The 18,273-nt window shown below is 41.7% G+C and overlaps 2 protein-coding genes across 2 annotated transcripts in view; both read left to right on the top strand.

Moving 5' to 3' along the window:
• The window catches only part of TMEFF1 (transmembrane protein with EGF like and two follistatin like domains 1), a 115,180-nt gene extending 112,478 nt beyond the window's left edge, over positions 1–2,702 (top strand). Inside the window, exons 9-10 of the mRNA XM_072329732.1 lie at positions 633–791; positions 1,718–2,702. Coding sequence (XP_072185833.1) covers positions 633–791; positions 1,718–1,802 — 244 coding nt within the window. The 3' untranslated portion in view covers positions 1,803–2,702. The remainder of the gene's footprint in view (positions 1–632; positions 792–1,717) is intronic.
• Positions 2,703–2,841: 139 nt separating this feature from the next.
• On the top strand, positions 2,842–16,693 carry CAVIN4 (caveolae associated protein 4). The gene is made up of 2 exons (XM_072329733.1): positions 2,842–3,912; positions 14,599–16,693. Exons 1-2 carry the CDS (start codon positions 3,502–3,504, stop codon positions 15,259–15,261), a joined length of 1,074 nt encoding a protein of 357 aa, XP_072185834.1. The 5' UTR covers positions 2,842–3,501; the 3' UTR covers positions 15,262–16,693.
• Positions 16,694–18,273: the final 1,580 nt, after the last annotated feature.

The following is an 18,273-nucleotide window of genomic DNA, read 5'->3' as shown; positions in this document are numbered from 1 at the left end:
CCACATCAGTAAGCTGCGGCTTGAAAAGGCATTTTCCTTTTTCCCTGTTTTTTCAAGTTTTTTCTTCCTTCTCTGTACTCCATGCTCTCATATCGGCATTGCTGCCGAGTTCCTTGAGCGTACTGATTTGTGTCTCATCTAGTCTGTTTAGTTGTTTCATCTAGTTGCTTTATTCTTCCTAAAAATTGCCCCAACTTAACAACCACCCCACATACTTCTTTTGCCAAACTAGGTCCTTCACCATCCAGGACAAAAGAGACTACCTTTTGTGCCTCTCCTCTTGTCCCAGAAATCCAAAGCTTTCTCCAACCCAGGCACTACCACACCTCCACCTTCTCCCCATCTCCTTCTCAGCAACTATCCAAACCTCTTCACTCACTTGCAGAACAGGCAGAATCTCAGCTCTTTTGTGTGCGTGTGCTCTCTACATTTCATTTTAGGCTTCAAAAGGTTATTTGTCCTGAGCTGCTGCAGCAGCAGTGATAGCACTGATGAGGGTGTTTCTCTCTTGTTGTCACTGCTGTGAGTACTGGGCTTTTTCATCCCACGTTTTGGACTCCGTCTTTCATCCACAAAATGACTGGACTGCTGTCAAAATACATATTCCATTTAATGTTCCTTTTCTTTTTCAGGTGTGAATCAGGATATACTGGGCAGCACTGTGAAAAGACAGACTTTAGTATTCTTTATGTTGTCCCAAGTAGACAAAAGCTTACGCATGTCCTTATTGCAGCAATAATTGGAGCCGTACAGATTGCCATTATAGTTGCAATTGTCATGTGCATAACAAGGTGGGTAAATGCCAAAGCAGTGAAAAATTACACATTGTACTTTTATACTTTTTCTGTATTTAAGTCTTTTCCTCTTTGGATTTTTATGTGCATTAACAATACTCTCAAATACTCATGTAAAAGATACCTGTTACTGTTTTTGTCACAAAATACACATTCATTTCAATTTGCAAAGCATCTGCATCCTCTCTGAGTCCCCAGAACAGCTACCCATGAGAGGAGATCAGCCTTGAAACATATTCAGAAGATCAGCTATTGTGTTAGACCTTCACGAAGTTATTCAAGCTTTGATGTTATCTTATAGAAGATATGGTTCCCCAATCCCCCCTTTCCCCAGACTGAAATCAGAGAGGTTGACACATTGCTGTTTTCCTGCAGTTCAACTCTAAATACTGTTATATCTTGCATTGCCCGCTCTCTACTGAGCTAAATCCCTTCTTGATCAGAACTGCTGGCTTTTTTATGAATGCTTTCTTAGATGTGTATCCATCCCCAGGAAAGGGATGAGAGGTGGCATCTACCTGGGGAGTTCCAGCAAGCAGCAGAGCACCTGGAGGTCTGGCACTGCTAGGGCCGACTGATCCAGTCTTAACACCCCCTGGATTTTAAGTATGAAGTTATAAAAATTAAAGCCAATACAGCTATTCACCATAATACATGCATTTGTTGATTAAGCTTGAAGGGCATAGCACCTTGCTGGTTTGGTTCTCAAGTTAAGCTGAACTCTCTTCTGAGTGACCAAGTGTCCCACGTAGATCCCCAACCATCAGCCAGGTACCAAACACTGGCAGGAGTGTCCACTCAGCCAGCACAGTTCCTTTGCTGTTGTTAAATCAATTCAGTTTTGCTAGGTTTAAATTTAGATGGTATATATTAAAGCATTTGTCCTTTTTTCTTTCTTTCTCTTTTTTTTTTTTTTTTAACAGAAAATGCCCCAAAAACAATAGAGGACGTCGGCAGAAGCAAAACCTAGGCCATTTTACTTCAGATACATCATCCAGAATGGTTTAACTTAGTGATTTTTATACCTACATTGACCATGTGATGTACATTTTTATTATATCTTTTTTTAAAGAATGGAAATATTTATTTCAGAGGCCTTATTTTTGAACATTTTTAGTGTAACGATGTTGGTCTGTATTCTGAAAGCATCAGCTCTAACAGCTATGGACTGTTTTAGTACCTTTGCTTTTCTGTTTTTGAATACAGTAGTTCATTTTCTGTATCTGTATCACATGGTTATATAATAGACTTGTGCTTTATTCATGGAATGTAATATTTTTGGGAACACAGATTTATTCCACCAATGGTTGTAGATTTAAAAGGGAACAAAAAACAAAAACAAACAACGAAAAGTCCACATTCCCTAGCAAACAAGGCATGAACTAAAGGTAAAAATGTTTACAGCTTACTTTTCTTATGAGAAACTAGAAAACACTGTGTTTAAATACCGTAGATATTTAAATGTTTTTGGAAGTTAGTAACTGATTTTTTAGACACTGCCTATCGCATGAACTGTGAAGCTGTGTGCTGTGTGTAGTTGTAACATATTTATGAAACGTGTGGGCTGGGTCAAAGCACTGCCATCTTCATTAATGATTCCGGCGATTTATTTTTAAAGGGCGAAATTAATGAATTTCTTAATATGGGGAGTTGCCTGGTAGAGCAGATGGCACAGGTCCAAAAGAAGTAGGTCTTGGTAGATTTAGGGGTTGTAAAGATTGGTGTTGAATAATTGGGACACGAATAATTGGAATAAAGCCTACTTTACCACTCTCGAAGCTGTTTTAATACTTCTGAAACTCTTTTTAAAGAAAATACATGTTTTAACACCTACGATGCAGATTGTATAGTGTTTGTGATTCAAATAAATAATGATTAAAAAAAACAAAAAAAAAAAAAACAAAAAAACAAATAAAAGCGAATGAATTACTAGCGCTCTTGTATAGAGTATTTTCAAGAGCTAAGAAAGTCCATCCAAATTAGTCTGCTGGTCATAGTTATATTAATAGACTGTTAGTTGTTGTTCGAGAGATCCAGAGATAACGTGTGAATAGGACGTGTTCAGCTGTTTTAACATGTAGTTTAGGCTTTCAGAATTTTGCATGTAGGATTTAATAATTTGTTCAATTAGAAAAACAACAACAACAACAACAATGCTTTCAACATTTTGAACTGGAAAAGCATGTCACAATACAGCGTTTTCACTATATTGCCTCTGGTTTAGTGTGTTTATTTGTTACCTCACGTGGCAATCGCAGCCAGCTGAAGAGCTGAAGTTTGTTTTGCTCCAAAAAAACAGCCAGTGCTCATTTTCCTGAGTGCTGTTTGAATTCCATCAGTGCAAGCGCTTCAGGAACACGAAAACAACAGTAGATTGTTTAAAATATGCGAGTTTGCTCGCCTGCTTAGTTGGTAAGTTACTTAACTTCCCTGGATTAACACTAATAACTTCATCAGCACAGAAGCGTGACCCTTTAAACGTGTGCTCCTTTCCAGACATTGCTTCCTAATTTTAGAGGTTTCATGTTGCTGAAAGCATCTGAGCCATCGTGTGTGGACATTTGGTGTGCAGAAGTATCTGACCCACCTCCGGGAGCGGCGTTCCACTCCCGCCCTTCAGCATGGCCGAGGCTGCCTGTCACACCGGCTGCTTGCAGTAGTGGTTGCAGGGCATTTGGACAAAAGGCTTCTGCCAAAGAGAGGCAAAATGGAGCGCCGGGAGATCACTCTGGAGGCCGACAGACTCCACCAAAACCGTCTGTCAAGTGTCACCGAGGATGAGGAAGAGCAGGACGCAGCATATACCATCGTGACAGTCCTGGACAAAGTGGCCAACATCGTGGACAGCGTGCAAGCAAGCCAAAAGAGAATAGAGGAGAAGCACAGGGAAATGGAAAATGCCATCAAGACCATACAGATCGATATCTTAAAGCTTGCCCAGGCTCACGGCAACACTGGCTACACGGTGAACAAGCTGCTGGAGAAAACCCACAAGGTCAGCTCCACCATGAAGGAAGTGCGTGCGCGGGTGGAAAGGCAGAGCGCCAATGTGCGGAAGGTGCAGACAAAGCAAGAGGAGATGCTGAGGAAAAACAAATTCCGGGTTGTGATTTATCAGGTAACCATAACCTGTCTGTCATAACCATTGCTGTGCTGTCTTTGTGCCACCTCCTTGGTAGCTGTGGGTAGGCATCACACGGTGAACCAGAAGGTGAGGCCTGTCTACCAGGAGGGTGGTTTTATGCTTTCTTCAACATTCAGCTCCTCTTCTCCATGCCTTTCAGCAGAGCCCATGGGAGGCAGTGCGTGCAGTCTATTATTAGTGTTGGTGGGTTTCAGAGCCAGTAGTGTAAGATTAACTGCAGATCAGCAAGGACTATTTGTTGCCTCTCTGAAAGGTAATATGAGGCAGGCCCTGTAAATCTTGTCATACAAACCATGCCTGACATTCATCTCTCATATTTTTTTCACCATATTAGGTAGAAGTCCAAATAGCAAATTGTTTGTAAGCTCTCTGGGACAGTGTCTTCCTTTTAACATTAACTTTAAAACATATGGTCTATTTAACTGTGCAGTGTAACCCAAGCTTTTGCTTGGAGACGTTCTTCATTGTCTCAGTCTGCAGCAGTGTGTGCATAAACTCAGAACCACAAAGTCTTCCTTGCAGCAAGTAGTCCCTTGCATGCTATCCTTGGCAATGCTTTCCCACAGCACGGCTCTTCCAATCATGTTTGGTGAGTGAATTATACCCTCTTTCATCATTCCTCATTTCAGGATGCTCTTTGTTCTTACAAATGACTGTATTTGAGGAGGAGTCTCATGAAATTGCAGGCTTTTGCTGACACCCATACAGAGAGCTCTTTAATGCAGGCAGTTTATGGGATCTGTCACTGGCCAGCAAGTGCTGTGAAACTCATTTGTTTAATGTCCTGATCCTTCATCTGCTGAAACTTCCCAATTCCTCAAGTCAGAAAGTGCAAATGTTCCGTCTTTTGCCAGAAGCACAGTTTCTCCTTCATACCCGTGAATCCCCAAAACTACTTCCAAAACAAGTTGTATTCATCATTAGGCAGTCTTGAGAATGTCAGCCCTTGTGAGTAACATGATGTGCTCCCCAATGCCTTGTCTTGGACCCCAATTTTCTAACTATTTGTTCATAAATAACATTATTTGCATGAGTGGGTCCTTTTGTTTCAGAGATTATATTCACCAGCATATATAGCTGACAAATTCTTACGCATAGTCCAGCTTTCTTAACTACTTTATTTTCCAGTCCTGGAAAAAAATAGCATTTTTTTTTAAAAAAAAAAAAAGTAAAGCTGAAGGTAGGAAATGTTACTTCTTTAATGTTATGTTAGTAACATATGCAGCCAAATTGTGCCTCCCAGCTTTTCTGACTGAATTACTTACTGTGGTTGCACAGGAGAATTCAGCCAATTATTACAATTATTGCAAGCTGCACCATCGTGATGGAATAGCAAACAGGCACTTTTACTTGCATATCACTTCTCATCTAAAGATAATAAATATCTCTGACTTCCCAGGTTAATGGCAGAGTGCCATTTCATCAATGGCCCTTTACCATAATTATTGCAGTAAAGTTGATGCTTTGAAAATGTTTGTCCTTAAAACAGAATTCATGACATAATGCAATTTTTACCCCTGAAAGACCCACGTTGTCACTAATTCTTTAAGTATAGTAAAATGTTATGGAAATAGACTTACACATAGCTGTAAAGAACAGCTGTTGCTATTCTTAGACCTTTCACATCAAAGGCAGCTCTCACCATGCACACTTTCTGTTATAATCACCTTCAATAGAGTCTCTGGACTCTTTGCTCATTTTGCTGGACAAGAACAACCTACACCGTGTTGCAAACATTTAACCCTCAATTGGAGCTTTTCAGGAATGCAAACAGTATTTAGGATTTCTCTCATTCTAGTTTTCTGCTGCTGTTGTAGTTAAGGACTGGTTGAGAGCACATGAATTACTTCCTCTGTAACTTTCGTCCCTTTCATAACGTGTATTGAAGAAAGCTTTTCCCTCGTGCACAGCAGTGGAGCACTGTATGCTGCTGCCCTCGCAGTCTGACATTTAACACCTTCCTGGAGGAGGAGGACTGTTTTGCTCCACAAAAGCAAGATATTCAAGAGTGTGATGGAGTTTTAATGCCTAGCACACTCCTGAAAGCCTCTTTGACACAAGCATAGTCATTTTCACACTGTTGATTTACACCAGTGTAAGCACACTGTTGGATTGCCAAGACCTGAATGACTGAAGCTTGGCTACCATGAGGGGAAGTCTGCTAATAGCTGGTGAGTCAGTGTGGGGCACCACTCCATTCTCTATATTTCACAAATAGATGGAACCAAGTTGTTTACTTGGTGGTTGTGAGTGACAGCTCTTCTGTAGTGACTTTTTTTTTTGATGAGCCATTTGGGACACTGTGGTGGAGCCAGTGACCCATGTGTAACCACAGTGGAATGCTCCTGTGGGTTTTAGTTTTAACTTCTGCCAGATCATCGGCCTATGAGGAAAAAGGAAGCACCAATTAAATCCTAAAGATTTTCTTTCAAGTGGATGGCTTTGATCACATCATTGATGGAAGGAGCAGGCAGGTTTGCAAAGGATCTTTGGCTGGAGGAGATTGTCCCAAGAGACCTCAGACACGATGAAAAGATTTGGCAACTATCTTCACATTAAAAAGAAATGAAATGATCATCTGTGAGGCTAATGACTGGGGGAAAGTGAGTATTTGTTTTTAAAAGGCCATGCAGTTGAGGAAAAGATTTTTCAGCCGGCAGCTTTCCTGTCCACATTGATGGCACCACTAAAACTGCCGGGTTACGTCAGACTTTCTAGAGATGTCTTTGACTCCAGCATGCCAGCTGCCTTCAGAGTAGAACAAGATACAGAGAGTACATTATAGGTCGTACAGGTCTCTGTTTACCTCTGCTCGGGTTATTCTGAATAACCAGCTGTGAGAGCTGCCATTTCTCTGCAGTCAAAGAGCACCTCATAATTTGATTCATTCTGACTAAACTATTCAGAAATACCTAATTTCTGAATAATTTTAATCCTGAATGAACTTGCTTCATTTGCTTTCTCTCATGTTCTACAAGTTCCTCTCCAAATGTGAATGTGCAGCCACCAGGAAACCCACATTACAGCAGCTGGCCTTCAAAGCAGCATCCCTGGAGGGGACTGCCCCACTGCAGGCATGGTGGGAGGCCAGCAGATGAAGCCTTCTGTAGAACACTCATGTTATACATAAAGAAATTAAAATAGAAGTGGTTTTCCTGGCCTCTGTCCTTTTGCTACATGATTATATGGACATTAAGAATGGTGAACTTGAAATGGGGACAATAATCTGAAAATCTGAAGTGGAAGCACTTCCATATGCAGTTGGGGTGTATCAAGTTCAAGGGGTGAGGCTGCAAACATTGGCTTTGATGGACCTGGTACATAAAAGCACCCTCTGTCAGCACGCGGTTTCAATTATGCCTATACTGAGAAAAACCTGAGGGTCAGCATGGCTTAAAAGGTAGTGAATATAATGCTTCTATTTTAAAAAGACAAAAGAAACAACTGCCATTCATCTGATGTCATTTGGGCATGAGAAGGAAAGGTTTAGGAGTGGCTCGAGGCAGCTGTGTGCAGAACAGAGCCATTAGTGCCATGAGTCTAAATAGCTCACCAAGAACAGATTGTTGTAGGTAACCCATTTGTGATTATTTTTATGTGTTACAGAAACATGGCAGAGCTTATCCTTCCTCCTGCTTTTGTATCTGACATCTTAGCTCTTAGCAGACCATCTAGAAAAAGAACAGCAGTGAAAAAGAATAGCAGTGGACTGTGCTGTGGGAAGTGTGGTTTGTGAAAGGATTCTAGGAGAGTTTGCTTTTCAGACATCGTTGTCAACTGCATGCTACTTTCATAAATGATTTTGGCACAGAATACAATGCAACTGCTAATAAAGTACACTCAAAATGATGAGCTGTCAGTCCAGAGAAAAAGTATAGCAAAGAAAGCGAACTATCTTTAGAGCTAGAGCAGTGGTAGTTCAAGTGCGCACAGTTAGTAACAGTACTTAGCAGAAGCCCTTAGTGATAGTTTGTGTTCGTAGGCCCCATGGTTTGGGAAGGACATAAAAGGATATATTCATTGCTCACAAGATGATTGAGGGTTGGTTGCCATTTATACGGCTGAGGAAACTGGGATTGATCAGTCTAGAGAAAAGGAGGCTTAGGGGAGACCTTAGTGCTCTCTACAGTGAACTGAAATGAGGTTGTGGTGAGGTGGGAGTCAGCCTTTTCTACAGGGTCACAGCACTAGGATGAGAGGGAATGGCCTCAAGTTGAATCAGGGGAGGTTCAGGTTGGATATTAGGAACAAATTTTTCTCCAGAAGAGCGGTGAGGCAGTGGAATGGGCTACACAGGGAGGTGGTGGGGCCACTGCACCTGGGAGTGCTTGGGATCCATGTGGTTGTGGCACTGAGGGTATGTGGTCAGTGGGCATGGCGGGGGTGGATTGGTGGTCAGACTAGATAATCTTAGCGGTCCTTTGCAATCATAATCATTCAGTGATTCTATGCATATGCTGGGACAGGGATGAGGAGTATAGTAAAGAACACTGGCGAAAAGATGTCAAGTGGCTGCAAACTGAATAAGTAGAAACCAGGGATGGACTCTTAGTTGTGGAGACATAAGACTCTGGTCTTCTGCTTGACTCCACAGGGCGAGGGGATGACCTCTGTCTATAACCTCTTGCTATCAAAATGGAGCATTAAAGCTTAATGAACAAGAGATAGCATGGGTTGACTAATTGCACTTGCCAAGCACAGGCCTTAAACATCAAGGCCTCAACACACAGGGCCTTTATTCTAGTCTTGTGTTATATATATAAATATTTTTACAGCTGGAACAGGTAATTGCCTTGGCTGAAATTACAGAGAATAAGAAAAACCCAGCAGTTGTGTCAAAGAGTGTAGCAAGGGTCCTTTGTTTCCAGTGTGGGGTTCAGCCTTTCAGGTCAGAGCTCTGGGCTGCACCATGCTGTGCAGCAAACAGCCAGGCCAGCAAAGCAGAGCTAGTGCTGAAACACTGGGGGCAGCCAGGAAGATCGTAAATTACCTGTGATTTTGAGGGGAAGAAATCAACCATGCTCAACCAGCTAAAGGAACACTGTAGTTCTAGGGATGTGTTCTCAAAGAAAGAGAACAGAGGAAAAAAAAATAAGAAAGACAAAGCAGCTGCTGGGCCATTTCCATGTTCATAAAATGGGAAAGGTTGCTTGTTTCACAGGACCATGTGCTCACAGCACACCTGTCTCCGTACCCCTTGACATGGTGTAAGCAGGGCCTTCAGGCCCATTCCTCTGTGAGGTGCCTAACAAGGAACAGGCAGTCATTCCCCTAAGGGCTGCCACTGATTTTTTTTTTCCACCTATTAAAGTTGAGTGGTGGAAACAGCAGATCTCAATTTACATTCACACTAGATGCTGTGGTTCAGGGCTTTGTGTGGGTTTGGCCAGCAAACCAGTAGGAGTGTGCAGCTACATCATGAGCCTGCTTGCTTCTTCCCCATGCTCCTAGAAGCTGCCTGGAAAGAGGTATAGACATAAAGTTGTATCTGACCACTGAGAACATATCTATTTCAGTGATCGGCCTCATGCCTGAAGAAGTCTAAGAATAAACGGACTTGACCCCGTTAACAACAGTTAGGACTGAAATTCTCAGCACTGCTGACAAGAGCTGGGTCTTGCAATTATTCCTTTAGTACAGGAATAACACTGACCAGAAGTGAGGAATATCTGAAACCATGAACAGGAATTTCAAATTTGGAAAGGGATTCTTTCTGCCAGGTGTTGGACATCAGGAAGGCAGATGTTTGCATGCTTGTCTTGTAGACTCCGTTTGAGAGAATTGAGAGAAATTCACGGAGTCTGATTTGTCTGACTTACTGCAGATATCAGCTTGTCCATGCAGTTTCTGCTTGATAAGTAACTCTTCCCTTCGCTGAGTTGAAAAGGGAGTTCAGAGGCTAATCTGTGGGGAGACATGGTTGCTTGGGCAGACGAGTTCAGCAACTTGTGATGAATTGGCTGGGTTTCTGTGTACTTGACAGCACTGCCCCTCTGCTGTAGCTTGCAAGACAGTCCTGTCGTCAGGGAAGAATGAATGAAAACATTACAAAACATATTTTGTCTCATCACCTTGTGAACACTCCTTCTCATCCACCCACAAAGATTTGGTATGTACAGATAAATTGCAAACCTGCTGACTGTTCTGCAGAACTATTCTCTAGGCCAAAGCCATAAAATAAGAGCAAAGCGTGTGTGAAGCTTTGATTTTCCTCAGGAGCTGCAAGTAGTCCATTTATGCAGCGTGAGGTGGCGTGGAGCCAAGAGCTTCTCCACATGCTGGAGTATAAGTGGGCAGCAACGCACACATAGCCTGGAGCTTTCTGCGCTCAGATGACGAGAGAATGAGCTGGGTCTCTTTACTGTCCTGACAAAATTAATGAATTTCTGTCAGAAATTAAAGAAAAGGGATGCATATCAGGCTTCACGGAAGAGGAAATGAGAGGGATTGTTTGTTCTGGTTAGGCTGCTTTCTCATTATGTAAAAGTAATTCTAAATACAAGCAACAGCACTTGGCTGTAAAGTCCTACGTGATGAAGTGTTTGTTCCCTTTACTTGATAAAATCCCTTCAATGCCTTTTTAAGATTTTTGCCTTGATGGCAGAGATTGTGAAATGACATATTTGCAGGAAAAATGAAGGGATCACTCGAGATGGTACGAAGCTTCGCTTCTTAACTGTTAGAATAGGAATAAAAGTACAGATTGATTTGTAATTGGTTATTCATCAGCAGGTTTCTTATTGATTTAGAGAGCGGTTACAAGGAGATGTTTTAGCAATTTACCTTGGCTACTGGTCTGAATAACAACTCATTCATTTAACATGCAAATTTCCAGGATTTTTTTAATACATTTTCTTGATACAGTTTCCTGCTAATAAACTGCCAGTCATTTGCATCTCAGGTTGTCATAGATACTGCAGCATCTCCAGGCCAGGCAGGGGCTGGCCTTTCACTATTTTGCTGCTCCGTTCACTGGCTCCTTATTGCCAAGTGACCATCAGACCCAGCTGTGCTGGAGCTATACCATAACCGTGCCTGTCACACATCCCAAGGCTGAGTTCTCTTTCCATCACCTTTCCATTGTGCAACAATGACAGCAATTTATGAGGTTTCTGCTGTCTCTTTTCTCTACTTTTGGTGTAAATGGGTTTATTAGGAGCTCTCTGGGAGTTCTATAGGTTCTCTAGGATTCTGAATGTTGATTTTTCTATACATGCATATGTACATGTTTGCACTTTTTAGGGTTATTTTGCGTGTGTGTGATCGTTTCTTTTGTTTGTTTAACTGAAGGTACTATCGTAATTCTTTACCTGGTCATTCTATTCTCTGCTATTATTTCTTTCTATTTTAAAAATATCTGATAAAGTTATAATTGAAACTGAGTAACAGTTGAGTGTTGATGACGGTTCTCTTTATAATTGTTAGAATTCTACTTTGAGGCTCTTTAAAAAGAGTACGTAAAACTATTTTATTTTATTTTTTGGAGTTATTTTTTATTATTATTATTTATTTTATGGAGTTTGTAGCCTATAAGACAATGTCCATTTTTTTCCTTCATACCCACTCTAGAAACTCAGTTTGGGTTTTGAAATATCTGTTTGAAACCCAGGATAAGTGTGATAGACTAGAAGGGAGAAGGGGAGTAAAGCGCCTGAACTGGTCACATCCATTTTAATGCCCTTATATCCCTTTATATTTTTTGGTGGATGGTGAAAAGCATACACAGCAAAAGCCCTGTCAGAAGGACTTGTACTAAGACCTTTCAAAAACCTTCTAGCTGTGAATTAAAGCTCAGGGCTTCCCCCTACCCCACTGATAAGGGGTACAGAGTATGCATAGTGCTTGAGGGATAGAGTGGGAGAGAGTCAAGGAGAAACCTCTCCCATAGCTACTTGGTCACTGTATTTTTATTACAAAACCTCATTAAGATACAGTACTGTTTCACTAACACTTTCCACTTTGTAAACATCTTCTATCCAGAAATCTGGAGAAGAGATGCACGTTCAATCTAATTTGCAGTCTTCCTACATTTGATTTTGCAAGATGTGTGCAGAAACCAAAGGAAAAGGGAACATCAGAGCCTTGGCAAAGCTCACTCTCAGTATCCGCAGCATATGAGAAATGCTACTCAGCTAATCCAGCTGCTGTGTCCAGTCTACAGGGCCTTAGCTCAGATGTTACTGTTTGGAAGTCTTAATTCCAGCACACACCTATGAAAGTTAAAGCACTCTTCCTCAGCTAGCAGATTGCAAGGCTGATTGCTGCAGAGCTCGGGGAAACAGCTGGCCAAAAGTACAGGCACATTCACTCTTCATCTGGAGGAAGACACAGCCCATCTACTGCAGACAAAATACCCTCTCTCCGTCCTCTCTTTTTAACAAGTGTCCTTCATAAGTACAGCGTTCCCCATTCACCGTATTGTATTTATATCTGTACATACTGAAATTTCCAAACAGTCATTATGGAAATATTTTTGTTACCATTTCAGCTGAAGGAGCGAGCTGTAATTTAGAAACTTTGAGGAACTGTTCTCCAGCTGTGTTGTAGTTCATTTTCAGAAAAGAAGGGATTATGTTTATATATAGAAGTCTTTATGTAATTAATGTTAATTTGCACATGCTAATGCAGATGATTATTAGCAAAGTATTGTAGTTTTGTTCCTGCTGATTTTGACAGATGAGTTGAATAACATTCCACTGTAATCAATGCAACACAATTTGTCCCTAATTTTTGTAAGCGTTAACAACTGTTATACTGGAGGGTTTTTAATGAAGCCAAAGCTATCTGCCAAAGAGCTTAATGCATTTTATTTTACGTAGTGCTATTAGCCTGTACAATAACATTAAACATGACTTTCTAATAAGTAGTAAGTCACCGTGAAAAATGACAACTACCGTTTTGGGCAGAAAGTGTTCAGTTCAGTTTCTACTTCCTGAATTAAGACAATAGCAGCAAGGATAGAGCTGACACTGGCAAGCCTCACGAAGCAGCTGAAATGGTTACTGCAAATGCGATACAGCTTGCAGAAGCTTTTGGTAGGTGTTGTACATCTGAATCTGGAGGGCTGCGCCTCCTGGGAGCTCAGGACATGCAAAAACATAGACAGAGCTGGTAGGGAAGGAGAGGCCATGTCTGCCACATGAACCTCCAGCAAGTTGTGGACTTTCCACTCTGTATCCCTCAGCAGCTATGGGAAGAAGTGACACTGACACTGAGCCACACATCTCTGAAGTCTTTACAGACAGCAGGCTTCGTATTGGGGGCCAAATGGGTCTGTTCTCTTGAGAGATTCTCCTGTTCAGATAAACTGGATTATTGGATCTTTTTCATTTCCACGAGATTTGTGGGGTTTTGTTTTTGTTTCTTTATTTGTTTTCCACATCTTTAATTCTTCAGCAATTTTCTGGTAAATTGTTTGGTTACAGATTTTGGAAATTTGTATGCATATCTTTAGCTTTAAGCTTCTACTGGTCTTCCTCTGGAGGGGCTACGTCAGTTCCCAGGGCTAAGTCATCACTTCCAAGCAGGCAGCATATCATATTACTTACCAAATCAACCATGGAAACCAGAGGTACTTGCTGAAAGTTACTCCTGTGTGTGTTCCCAGATGGAGCAGGACAAGTGCTGAGAGAATTGGGTGGAATTGGGTTTACTGAATAACATTCAGTTTTCTCACTGACTTTGACCTCTTGTGTAGCTAACACACATAAACTGTTAGGGTCCTTTCCTTTCTGGGCAGCATCAGAAATGTTCACTGAGCTCTGATTTGTCAAGAGTGTGCAATTGTCTTCATGGTGATAAAGGGCTGCAGCCCTCTCTTCAGGAGGGTACAGCTGGCACAAGAAGACACACCTATTTTGTCTATAGGATATTTACTTTTATTGGTGAGAACTAAGAGAGGCACAGCAGCTTCAAAAACCATGAGGAAGGACAATGAAGCTGTGAACCTTCTGGAGCACAAGTCTTATGAGGAGCAGCTGAGGGAGCTGGGATTGTTCAGTCTGGAGGAGGCTCAGGGATGACCTTATCGCTCTGTACAACTACCTGAAACGAGGTGCTAGCGAGGTGAAGTTAGCTTATTTTCCCAGGTAACAGCAATAGGATGAAAGGGAGTAGCCTCAAGTTGTGCCAGGGAAGGTTCAGGTTGGATATAAGGGATAATTACTTCTCATAGAGTTGTCAGGCAGTGGCAAAGGCTGCCCAGGGAGGTGGTGGTATCACTGTCCCTGGAGGTATTCAATAACTGTATGGATGTGGCACTGAGGGACGTGGGCAGTGGGCACGGTGGGGATGCACTGATGGTTGGACTACATGATCTTACTGGTCCTTTCCAAGCAGAATGATTCTATGAATGGGACACATCTGCTCTGAAAACCATTAGGGACTAGTAAATATGAGGCCATGCATTCGTTATTTTTAGATAGAGTCACTCTGAAAAGAAAATTTTGATCAGGTACAATGTTTTTACAGAATTTGCCAAAGGCTTCTTCCACTATTTGTATCCTGTAAGATTAAAGAGAGGTATGACCCTACCTTATTTTGCTACAAGGTTGTATTTTGGTTAGCAGTAATTTACTACAAGCCAACAAACAGAATGCTTCACTCACAACCCTTTTAAAACAGACTTACTGGAAGATGACTCTGTGCTTTCGTTCACAGGAGGAAACCGAGTGTCCTTCATCTCTCACTGTTATCAAAGAGCATACAGCTGGTGAAACTTTTGAGGATGATTTCCTCCCGCCTGATGATCTGTCTTCTGATGAAGAATATTATATTGAGGAGGGCAAAGCAGCTCAGTTCAAGAAATCAGGCATGAGGCGCATAGATGATATCAAAAAGGCATTTTCAAGGGAAAATATCCAAAAGACGAGGCAAAACTTTGGCAAGAAGGTAAATAGGCTTCGAACTAGAATCGTGACCCCTGAAAGGAGGGAGAGGATCAGGCAGTCAGGAGAGAGACTGAAACAGTCTGGGATAAGGATCAAGAAAACCATCTCACAGGCAGCCCCGACGAAGGAGACATTCAAGATCCACAAAAAAAACAAAGAGCGAACAGTAGCTGAGGGCCAGGAAGGGAGCCAGGAGGCTGGTGTGCACATAGCCACCGAGCTCACGGCCACTGAGCCTTTCACCGAGGAGATCTCCTACACAGAAGTGATCACGAAGGTAAAGAAGGACAAGAACAGCACACCAAGAGGTGCTGCCCAGACAGCCGAAAGAGGAGTGATGACGATCCCAGAAGTGGTGCTTAAGCAGGAAGGAAAAGAAGGAGGAGGTGGAGGTGATGATGTTCCCTTGCTAGACTTGAAGCAATCATTGTAAAGAATTGATGAACAAACACCCCATCCTGTCCTCAGGAACAAGAGAGAAAACAGGCTGTATGCCCTCAGTTTTAGAAAAAAAAAAAAGTGTGAATTTTTGTTGTATCACAAATTGTGTATTGATGTTGTTCTATCATCTACATGGGTATCTGTGGTGTTGTTGTCCTGACAGGAGCAAAGCCACACCAGCTGAACACAGGGGCTGCCCCCAGAGAGTGCCAGCAGACAGCATTAGCCCATACGGAACCTATGAGACATGGCAAAGGGAGACAGAAATCTGCTCTGTTTCCAAGATTGAATTAGCATTCATTTAACAGCCTAATTACTCTCTTCAGTTTTGTGTACAACAGTATAAAAATGACTTCCATAATCTCATACCAATTCTTTGACTCAGAAAATGATAACGAAGCTATTACATCAGATTAGCAGAAGGAGGAGCTATGAAAAATGTCCATTCAGCAGTACAACCCTTTTCATTTTAGGGCCCTCACTGCAGCAGCAGGAGGAAATTCCTGCCTTATCCAGGGTGTGACAAAACATAGGAGGAATAATAGGTTTTTTGAGTAAGCTACATTTCTTCTCCTTGGAAAAGAGAAGATTCTGAAATGTTTAAAGGTTATTTCTAGAGTTCTGGAAGAGGAAGGATTGATGGGATTAAGCAAGGCATTTCCTGCACTTACGGAGTAAGAGTAATAAAGCAGAGGACATTAAATATGACATAGCAGGAGGAAAAGAGAATGAGTTATATTCATACTATGGAAAGGCATGCCTGCAAGAAATGCAAGGGCATGAAAAAGTGAAAGAGGAATAAAGTCATTGTGTAGGTTCTGGATAAACAGAGATTAAAAACTAGAGTTTGTGTTTGTTCCCTCAAGATCTTTATAAGAATTGTTACTCTATCCAGAGGATAATAGGGTTCATGAATGTAGCTGACCAGACAAGAGAATTGTTTTGTTTTCCATGACTGTGTGGTTTTTCTGAGCTTCAATGCAATTCAAATCTATTCTACAAAGCTGCTGAAGTAGAGGGCCGATCCATAATCCAGTTCTTTGTTTCCCACCACCAGTATGGAAAGCCACAGCCTCAGGGATTATGAGATGGACACCCTTTGGAGTATGGAATGCTGTTTATTTGCAACCCTCAGTGCCCTGAAATCAGATATGTTTGTAAACATGGCTACTATGTGGACATGAGTTGCTGGACTGTATTGCTCTCTTCATTCTGAAATGGCATTGCCTTCAAAGCGCTTACCTACAGCAACGTCAGGCCTTATTGTCTGTGCGAAACCTGTATGATAGTGCCAAAAGCTGTATCAATGTGTTTAATATCTCAGATTCATTTTAACAGCAGAGCGTAACTTGATTATCTATATACATTGTTTGAGGACTCCCTGTTGTTAATCTAGAATTTAAATATAATTAGTTTGATTTCAACTCTTCTGCTTTCCATTTCTTTCATTTAGTGTGGCGGACATTTAAAGTGAAAGAGCTTTAGCAATAACTAAGAAACACTGATTGGGAAGGGTTAATGTTATGCCATGTTAATGGCATCACAAAGCAAGTTGAGCTGTCAGATTGAAATGAGTAATGCCACTGCATGGAGAGACAGGATGGGATGAGGGAGGGAAACAGGCAGAGGAAGATACCTCTTTCAACAGTCAGTGGAGCATCTTCACTGCATGGTAAGCACAAGCAGAAAGGAAAAGAGACGTTTTAATGATGGGATACGTTGAAAGTTTTGTTTGTTAACAAGTTTACAGAATTTTCTGGAAGCAACTGGCCGTGGTCTTCTTCCTGTTGGGTACAGAACTGCCCCTGCCTGTAGTGCAGCCCTGTGCCATTGGTCCTGCTGCCCCATGATGTCACCTGCCTTCTGCTCTGCGAGATTTGAGGTCCTCCTGAACTGACAAAGCAGGCATTAGTTGCTGAAGTGAAAGGATCAAAGAAGCTGTCACTATGGGGTTTTTTTCCCTCTGCTTGAGGACACCAGGTGCTAGAACCATGTGCCTGTAGGTTTTCTTCACACAGAGTTTAATTTTTTAGTCTACTTGACAAAGAAAGGAAGTGATACAGTTTCCATGGAACACAGCATATAAGCTCAACTAAGTACATATTTTTTAATGAGTACTTCTAATTTCAGTTATTTGAAGGATTAACTGTTTTCATAACAAGTAGTGAGTACTACAGGTATGCAAAGTAACTTAACGTAGGCTCTTCATTTTAAGCTTTATCAGTGTCACTGACATGAAATTTGCATGCACCAAGAGGTTAAAATTAAGACGATAACTCCTCAAAGAGATAGGAAGTGGGGAGAACCCTACAGATTAAATCCTCATTTTCTATACCATGGCACAGGCATTCCTTATTGGAAGTCTTTCTTACCTTCTTTGTGATTTGCAGGGCAAAGAACTTGAAGCCCAGTCCTTCACCTTTCCCATATGCAGAATTCTCAGTGGAGTAAGCTGACATGCTGACATACAGCCGTGCTGCAGGAGGAGCAGATATTTGGAAAAGGTGGTGTCACTGGATAAGATCATCCTACCTGCACCCCATGTGTTGCAAGTTCTAAAGGAATCCTGCTCCAACTGCTCAGTTTTCCAAGAAGAAACTTGGCCCTTTCTGCTTAGTAGTGGGTAGAATTGCAAATAGCAAACTTCCTCATGGAAAGAGCCCTGTGGCTGCAGAGTGAAGCTGGGGGTGGGGAAAGGTGAACTGCCTTCTCAGATGGTGGCTGAAAAGAACGAGGAGATTGCAAGTGCTTACAAGGAGAAAAAAGAAGTGAGTAATGAAGCACTCACTGCAAGTCTTTCTTTCAGAACATCCAACAGCAATTTATTTTGCTTCAAATTTGTGCTAGGGAAAAAAGCCAAACAAATTTTGGCCAATAGCTGCCTATTATTAAAAGCAGCAATCACCCTTCAATCATAGAGTAAACTGCAGACACGAAAACACACAAAATAACACCAACCTTTTCAGGTGAATCAATTCCCAGAAATGGCTACTGTATTGCCACA

This window comes from Excalfactoria chinensis, chromosome 2, assembly GCF_039878825.1.
Source record: "Excalfactoria chinensis isolate bCotChi1 chromosome 2, bCotChi1.hap2, whole genome shotgun sequence".
NCBI lineage: Eukaryota > Metazoa > Chordata > Aves > Galliformes > Phasianidae > Excalfactoria > Excalfactoria chinensis.
The sequence above is the reverse complement of the archived record's forward strand: the minus strand, read 5'-3'. Positions and strand labels throughout refer to the sequence as shown.

Coding starts and splice junctions, on each gene's coding strand:
- CAVIN4 (XM_072329733.1), top strand. CDS start 3,502: ATGGAGCGCCGGGAGATCACTCTGGAGGCCGACAGACTCCACCAAAAC. Junction 3,913..14,598: donor TCCGGGTTGTGATTTATCAG/GTAACCATAACC, acceptor TTTCGTTCACAG/GAGGAAACCGAGTGTCCTTC.